Source organism: Oncorhynchus keta, chromosome 30, assembly GCF_023373465.1.
Source record: "Oncorhynchus keta strain PuntledgeMale-10-30-2019 chromosome 30, Oket_V2, whole genome shotgun sequence".
NCBI lineage: Eukaryota > Metazoa > Chordata > Actinopteri > Salmoniformes > Salmonidae > Oncorhynchus > Oncorhynchus keta.
This window is the reverse complement of record NC_068450.1, coordinates 10,973,578-10,982,184: the sequence shown is the minus strand read 5'-3', so window position 1 is coordinate 10,982,184 and position 8,607 is coordinate 10,973,578. Positions and strand designations below refer to the sequence as shown.

General features: G+C 41.2%; 1 protein-coding gene across 1 annotated transcript; it reads left to right on the top strand.

Moving 5' to 3' along the window:
• Positions 1 to 5,000: 5,000 nt before the first annotated feature.
• LOC118376379 (UPF0461 protein C5orf24 homolog) lies at positions 5,001 to 7,225 on the top strand. The gene is made up of 2 exons (XM_035763089.2): positions 5,001 to 5,256; positions 5,673 to 7,225. The coding sequence occupies exon 2, from the start codon at positions 5,676 to 5,678 to the stop codon at positions 6,363 to 6,365; it is 690 nt and encodes a 229-aa protein (XP_035618982.1). The 5' UTR covers positions 5,001 to 5,256; positions 5,673 to 5,675; the 3' UTR covers positions 6,366 to 7,225.
• Positions 7,226 to 8,607: the final 1,382 nt, after the last annotated feature.

The window sequence follows — 8,607 nt, the reverse complement described above, 5'->3', positions numbered from 1 at the left end:
TGTTTAGCGACGTTATTGTGAAATGCTTGTGTTCCTAGCTCCAACAGTGCAGTAATATCTAACACACACATTTAAAAGTAAAATAATGGAATTAAGAAATGAATAAATATTTAGAAGAGCAATGTCGGAGTCCAGATATCCAAAAGTTATTTCCGTTTGTATGTAATAATGCTAAGAACATTCTGGGCTAATAACGTGAGAAATAACGTAAAAAATATAAAATACTTCAAAGTTGCTTAGGAGCCTGAAACAAGGCAGCCATGTCTATCAGCACCTTCTTGACTTCTTGTATTTTTGTATTTTATTTAACTAGGCAAGTCAGTTAAGAACAAATTCTTATTTACAATGACGGCCTACCAAAAGGAAACAAGAGGCCTCCTACAGGGGCTGGGATTAAAAAATAAAATATAGGTCAAAACACACATCACGACAAGACAGACACCTCAACACTGCATAAAGAGAGAACTAAGACAACAACAACAGCATGGCAGCAAAACATGACAACGACATGGCAGCAGCACAACATGGTAGCAGCACAACATGGTAGCAGCACAACATGGTAGCAGCACAAAACATGGTACAAACATTATTGGACACAGACAACAGCACAAAGGGCAAGAAGGTAGAGACAACAATACATCATACAAAGCAGCCACAACTGTCAGTAAGAGTGTCCATGACTGAGTCTTTGAATGAAGAGATGGTGATACGGAGTCCAGTTTGAGTGTTTGTTGCAGCTCGTACCATTCGCGAGCTGCAGCGAACTGAAAAGTAGAGTGACTCAGGGATGTGTGTGCTTTGGGGACCTTTAACAGAATGTGAATGGCAGAACGGATGTTGTATGTGGAGGATGAGGGCTGCAGTAGGTATCTCAGATAAGGGGAAGTGAGGCCTAAGAGGGTTTTATAAATAAGTATCAACCAATGAGTCTTGCGATAAGTATACAGAGATGACCAGTTCACAGAAGAGTATAGAGTGCAGTGATTTGTCCTATAAGGAACATTTCTGGCAAATCTGATGGCCGAAGGATAAAGAACTTCTATCCGCTCGAGAGCACCCTTACCTGCCGATCTATAAATTACATCTCTGTAATCTAGCATGGGTAGAATGGTCATCTGAATCAGGGTTAGTTTGGCAGCTGGGGTGAAAGAGGAGCGATTACGATAGAAGAAACCAAGTATAGATTTAACTTTAGCCTGCAGCTTTGATATGTGCTGAGAGAAGGACAGTGTACCGTCTAGCCAAGTACTTGTATGAGGTGACTACCTCAAGCTCTGAACCCTCAAAGGTAGTAATCACACTGGTGGGGAGAGTGACATTCTTCTTACCAAACCACATGACCATTCTTTTGGAGGTTGTCATTGTAATTTCCTGTATTACCAAATGAGGAGAGTTACAAACCACACACCAGTCAGAATTATACTTAAACTTCACCTTTAATAATAATTAAGCTTTGCATTTGACTTTCAACAATTCACTATCTCTAATGAATAGTTGAGAGTGTAAACATAATGGCATCTGAGATCTTTTATAGCAAAGATCTCAACTTACATGACGAACCACAGATCTCAGGAACTCTTCACAAAGGGCCTTTTACTTGAAAAAGGAGTATCCCTTAGCCAGATTGCATTCGCTATAAATTATTGCTCAGTTTGGTCTCTAAAACGAGGTTCTAATCTCGTTCCTGGTACTTCATAGTACCAAAACATTACCTCATCCAAGGCATAACTCAATTGTCAATTCTATATACTCCTATCTCAAGTAAACCCCCTCTTCTCCCCACTCCTGGACAAGCTCACTGAGGGGAGTGACTTGCGCACAGACATTGTGGAGCCAAGAGATAATTGGTTCCTCCTTAATCACGCCATCCCTTCACATGGTTTAACAGATACACAATAATGACAAATATCTCACATAAGCATTATTATGTAAATAAAACTTCTTATGTATCTATGTTACCCAACTCATTCTGATTCATCCTCCACAAGGTGCTCAGAACAAGGTTAAGGGTAGAGAAAGCTTGTGGGACACTAAGAAAGCTTTGTTGTAGAGCATTTAACACAAAATCCAGGGAGGAGCCAGCTGAGTATAAGACTGTATCATCTGCATATAAATAGATCAGAGAGCTTCCTACTGTCTGCATAGAATTGGATGAGCAAGCTTCCTACTGCCTGAGCTATACTGTTGAGCATGGGGCCTAGGATCGAGCCTTGGGGTACTCCCTTGGTGACAGGCAGTCACTGAGATAGCAGATGTTCTGACTTCATACACTGCACTCTTTGAGAGAGGTAGTTAGCAAACCAGGCCAAAGACCCCTCAGAGACACCAATACTCCTTAGCCGGCCCACAAGAATGGAATGATCTACCGTATCAACTTTGGCCAAGTTATTAAAAATAGCAGCATAACATTGCTTAGAATCAATGGCAATGGTGACATCATTTAGGACCAGAAACCAGATTGCATACCAGAGAGAATACTATAGACATCAAGAAAGCCAATCAGTTGATTACTGACACGTTTTCCCAACACTTTTGATAAACAGGGCAAAATAGAAATAGGCCTATAACAGTTAGGATCAGCTTGATCTCCCCCTTTAAAGACAGGACCCACTGTGGCTGCCTTCCAAGCAATGGGAACATCCCCAGAGAGGAGAGACAGGGTAAAAAAGGTCAGATATAGGCGTGGCGATGATAGGGGCCGCAACCTTAAGGAAGAAAGGGTCTAAACTATCTGACCCAGATGTTTTTTTGGGGTCAAGTTTCAGGAGCTCCTTTAGCACCTCAGACTCGGTGACCACCTGCATGGAGATACTTTGTAACTGGGCAGGGCAGGGGAAAAGAGGGAGAAGCATTGGGGCTAGTCGCATTAGAAGGGGTGGGAGATGAGGAAATGTTGGATGGGCAATGAGGCATGGCGGAGTCAAATAGGAATCCTGACTTAATGAAGTGGTGATTAAAGAGTTCAGCCATGTGCTTCTTGTCAGTAACAACCACATCATCAACATTAAGGGACATGGGCAGCTGTGAGGAGGAGGGTTTCTTCTCCAGGTCTTTAAACATTTTCCAGAACTTCTTGGTGTTAGACTCACAGAGAGAGAACTGCTAACTTTAACTGACTTTGGGCTTCTGGATAGCCTGAGTGCACGTATTTTTCATTTGCCTGAACGAGAGCCAGTATGCATGTGCCGAGCCTTTCGCCAAATGCAATTCTTGAGGTGGTGTAACTCTGCTAGATCACGGTCGAACCAGGGGCTGAACCTGTTTTTAATGATCCTTTTCTTTATGGGTGCGTGTTTGCTAACGATACCACTGAAAATATCAAAAAAGAAGGACCAAGCATCTTTGACAGAGGGGATCAAGATGATTCCATAACAATTTACAGAAGCCAGTTCATGAAGGAAGGCTTGCTCATTGACGTTTTTTAGCACTCCACCACCTTTGGAAGATCTGTCTTAGTGAAAAAGGTTATAACCAGAAAGGTTAACATCAGTGTTCAAAACACACCTTAACCACGTCTCAGTAATTACATTTTTTATTTAACCTTTATTTAACTAGGCAAGTCAGTTAAGAACACATTGTTTTTTACAATGACGGCCTAGGAACAGTGGGTTCACTGCCTTGTTCAGGGGCAGAACAGCTTGGGTATTCAACCTGCCAACCTTTCGGTTACTGGCCCGAAATTGGACCTGTGAACCCACACTTTCAATTGATCAATTTTAGGTAATAAACTTCTAGTGTTAACGTGCAGAAAACCCAGGCTTTTACGAGAGCAGAAATCAGTGAAGCAGATATCAGAGCACAAGTCAGAATTGGGGTTAGCAACAGTAGATGGGCCAGGGTGAACATGCACATTTCCAGATATCATCAGCAGCAATACAATCAGGGCACGGCAGAGGACAGGGAGAGCTCTGCAGTGTTGATTTATGACATCTGAATGTGCATCAGATGACAACAAGATCATATTGTACAGCAGTTTCATCAGGTAACAAGAATACAAAGCCGGTGAGAGGTGGTTAGAATAGGATGGGAGGCCTAATGTCTGTATAACCAATAGAGAGTCAGAGTCCCGAGTGTGGGAACAAACATAGTCTGTTCCACGGTTGGGTAAACGAGCAAGTTCATAGTCAACAAAGCATGCAGGAGTCATGAGACAAATAGAATGAAGCACAAGAAAAAAATATATAATGACTTGGGGCTAGACATTGTAAGTTCAAAGGGTCACCCACCCCAATAAGATATCTTGACAGGGTAGCACTCTATGAGTCCAGTAGGCTGTAAAAGTCTGAGATAAATTCAACAAATAGTAGGTCTATACTAGTTTATTAAAGTGTTTCTGAGTAAGCTAACATAATAAAATTCACAAGTTATTTAGCCTTCCTTAAAATTATGATCAGTCCAAATGTATGATACTTCGCAGGAAAAATGTATCTGTATCTGAGTTCTGTAAATTGGATTGCTTTCCCACTAACGTCAGGTCAATTTTAGTTCGATTACACGGTTTAGTAGATTAAGCAAATTGTAATCCTGTACTTTAATCATTGTTATGCTACCACCTACTGAATGTACAGTGTTCATAAACCTCTGTTTCTAAAGGGTTCCACTAGTTACCACAGCCACAAAGTCAAATTGCCATTATCGTAAAAATTCATGAAAACACAAATTAGCTTTTTGGTCTTAATATAAGGTTGGGGTTAGGCATAAAGTTAGCAATGTGGTTAATGTTAAGTAATGTGGTTAACATTTTAAGAAGATAAATTGTAGAAATAGGCGGGGTAATGGCTGTGGCTGTGGTAACGCGTGACGACCGTTGCTTAAACATCTGCGTCCATTTCCTGGACACAATGTCCACGATTTCAAAACCAGGATTACGAACGAAATGCACAATATTCTATATTTTTGATCGCATTATGGCAGGATTACATGTTTTTTTGTATTATTATTATTATTGTGAATGCCTTTATAGGGCTACGTTTCCTTGAAGTCCCGTGCGCATGCGCTTTGATCCCCTCCTATTTTATAAAAAAAAAAAAAAAATCAGACGAAAATGGCTACCTTTCTCAGTTAAACCTCTGTCCTAGAAGATTAAATAAAGATGAAATACCCAGCGCATAATGTAAACCAGGATCAAGTCAATAGCCATGGAATATAGGGCTTAGAATGCATCCGTTTGTATCATGATGTTGTGGCGGTCAAGAATGGAAAATCTATCCGTTTCATATTTAACCCATTGCATTCCATGATCCGCCTACAAATTAGGTTTGTGATTTTCTCGTTTTTATGTTCTCAAAATGTACTTGCAAATGCAGCAGTTTTATTTGTGTATTGCATTGTAGTAGCGCTCATTGCCTCATTATACAGCTGTTGTATTTTTGGGTTTGTAAACGCATAATAGCGAGACACTACTTACTGTACGTTACATATTGCATTAGCACCGGATATGGTTTTGCAACACAATAGCCTGTTCGAATTGAACAAGATGTTAGCAAATAGAATAGATACTTTATAACATATTTATCACATGGTGTTGTGATGTGCATCACCAAATTGGCTTTTTATTTTGTTTATGTGTGCGCGTGCGTGCGTGTATGTGTGTGTTTATGTTCATGCACGTAATTCTGTGTCACACGTACCAATGCTGAACCTGTTTACCTTTCATGTGTACCCCTCAACAGAAAATGATGCACCAAGTCACTAGCAGCAGCAATGACTATTGCATGAGTGGCCTTGCAGAGGAATGTCAACACCCAACAAGCCACTTTGACTTATGTAGCTCGCAATCCAACAAATTCTACCCTTCGCCCCCACTCCCTACTCTACAGCTGCCTCGCCCTAACCTACCCACTCTTCCACAAGGCATGCACAAACCCATGCCGTGTCAAATGCAACAAGAGACCCAAAATGAGTTCCACGCTCAGACAGTGAGGATCCGAGGGCCCAGTGAGGCTCCAACTGGGCCAGAGAGCTCCAAGAAAAAGAAAGGAGGCGTCGTTAAGTCCGGCCGTAGAGGGAGACCCTCGGGGACCACGAAGTCAGCCGGTTACCGGACAAGCACTGGACGTCCGTTGGGGACCACGAAAGCTGCGGGGTTCAAGACCAGTCCCGGCAGGCCTCTGGGTACAACCAAAGCGGCAGGCTACAAGGTTAGCCCTGGCAGGCCTCCTGGTAGCATCAAGACTCTGGCTCGGCTCAAGAAACTGGAGTACGGGAGCTGTGATGGTACCAAGAAACTAGACTTCAGTAACTGCGGCGGCGGGGCCAAGAAACTGGACTATGCCAGCTGCGAAATGGCACCTTTCCCTTACACCCTGATGCAGAAACGAGGCTTGCGTGAGCCTACTGGCAAAATGGAGGAAACTAACGAGTAGTTATGCCTGCGTCTCGTATCTATTGCCTAGAACTCATATTTGAGTGCTTGTCCTAAAGGGTATTGATGACCAGAAGGGACTCATGAGGCCAAAATATGGGTTGACTTTTGCATAGGTCTGTCACTGGCTACCTACGAATGGCTCCTCCTCGCTTCATTGTACTCTGCTGATATCGTCACCATTTAATCTGTCCCTATCCAAAGACTGAAATCGCTCTCTTTTTCCCCCAATACGTTTATCTTATTTTACAGAGATTGCATGATGAGACGTATAATACAATCAATATACTTTAGCTAAACAGGAATGAGAGAAATATCCTACTATTCGTCATAATCTTTTCAAATGCTAGCTGTCTGGATAAGGGTTGTTGTTTTGTTCAAATGTTTAAATATCTGATCTGTTTTCTTCATCATGTTTATGTTATGCTCTGATATAATGTGCTTTATTATTCGTGGTCTATTTGTCCTTCTGATGTTTTCCACATTGAAAAATGCATCGGGAGTAGAAAACAACACAAAACAAACTAGCAAAACGTGAATCTTAAGCTTCTCCCAGAGTGCATGTGGCTGTGTTTGTCTTTTTGTGTTGTCTGGTATGACATGTATTTCATTTGTGTTTATATGCAGCATTGTGAGACATGGGACTGGATTCAATGCGGTATAACATTGTTATAACACAGTTTCTGTCATTTGGTTTGAACTGTGCATCTGAAAACCTCTCATAATACTTATTTGACGACATGGCAACGGTTATTTCTAACACTTTGTAAATATGAATAGTTTTGTCTTCTCAATGTACTGTATTATTCTTTGTTCTTACACGGTAACTTGTCACCTGATAAAAGCAAACCCAGAATGAAATGTTGTTATGCTGTTGAGTAGGAGCTTTAATTTTAGAGAGAAAATGCTATGTGGTGGAGTATGTGTAACGACATTGTAATGTATGTATGAGCCCCCCAAATAATGAAATGGTCATTCCAAAATGATCATATTGTCTTGACTGATATTTTACGGGTGTATAGTATTTTGACAATAGTATAGACAATTGTGTTTGTAAAGTGCAGACAAAGACCTATGTACATCTTATCATATCATGGGGTCCAGGGCCCACTATTGGCCAGTGGACCCCACCTTTATAAAACACTGATTGCATGTCCAACTATTCTTCAAGATAAATATAAGGAATTCTGTTTTAATCCTGACATTCACATCCTATAATGTTTCTAAGGAGATATATGTACATAAACATGGGTATAGTGTATTATTACATGGGCCTAGAATTACATATGGCCTGTATTGTGAATCTCATAGTACTGAGAAATCAATATTGAATGAGGAGAAAAGAACAAGACATTTCATATAATTTCAACATAAAAACATTGGGCCACGTTGAAAAAAAAATCCAATCTAATTTTCTTATTGTCTGGGCCCCTGACATTGCATGTGCCTTTTTCTTCGCTCTACGGTCTCCAGAGTGACGGCTTCGCAAGGTTACAAATCGGCAGATTGGTCATCAATGAAGAGAAGCTTGCCTGTCAGGTAATATGATTAATTAGAATTGGCTATAGAATAATGTCTGTAGCCTATTTGACAACTGTCATTTCGATGTAGCAGTAGTGTGCATTGTGCAAAGCGAGTTTATTACAGTTGCGGTAGGCCACCACTGCAAGTATGGCGAGCCTTTTGTGTGGCAACTATGCAAGGCGCATTCTCCTTATAAACTGTTGTTGTTATTTCAATGCGAATTTATTGCAGGATACGTGGGGAAAACTGATAGGCATTTAGCCTAAATAACAATATTCTATTACATTGCACCTCATTGACAGCATGATGTCAAGGGGTTCGACTCTATTTGGAGCTTTGCCCCCACCATTGACATGTTTATTGTCGCCGACATGTTTTTGACGCGCCATGACCTATTTTCTCTGCTGTCAGGCAATATGGCGCATAGTCTATTTTAAAACTTTGACCAGGCCTCATCCGTGTGCGCTGTTTTCCGGTCGAGCACATTCGAACTATTGATCCGCATTTGTTGTGGCCACAGATTCGTCTCTATCTTTCTGCTATCCAAAATGGAGGAAACAAGTTACGCCTTTGTTGGGATAAGGAAACCAACGGCGCAATGGTTGATCAGTGTGGCATACCTTCCCCTCACATAACCCCATAATAAATAGTCTTATATTATCTAGCCGAGGGTTTCATGTATGTTGGCTTAAACACATAAGGGGATATGGTAGCCTACA

Coding starts and splice junctions, on each gene's coding strand:
- LOC118376379 (XM_035763089.2), top strand. CDS start 5,676: ATGATGCACCAAGTCACTAGCAGCAGCAATGACTATTGCATGAGTGGC.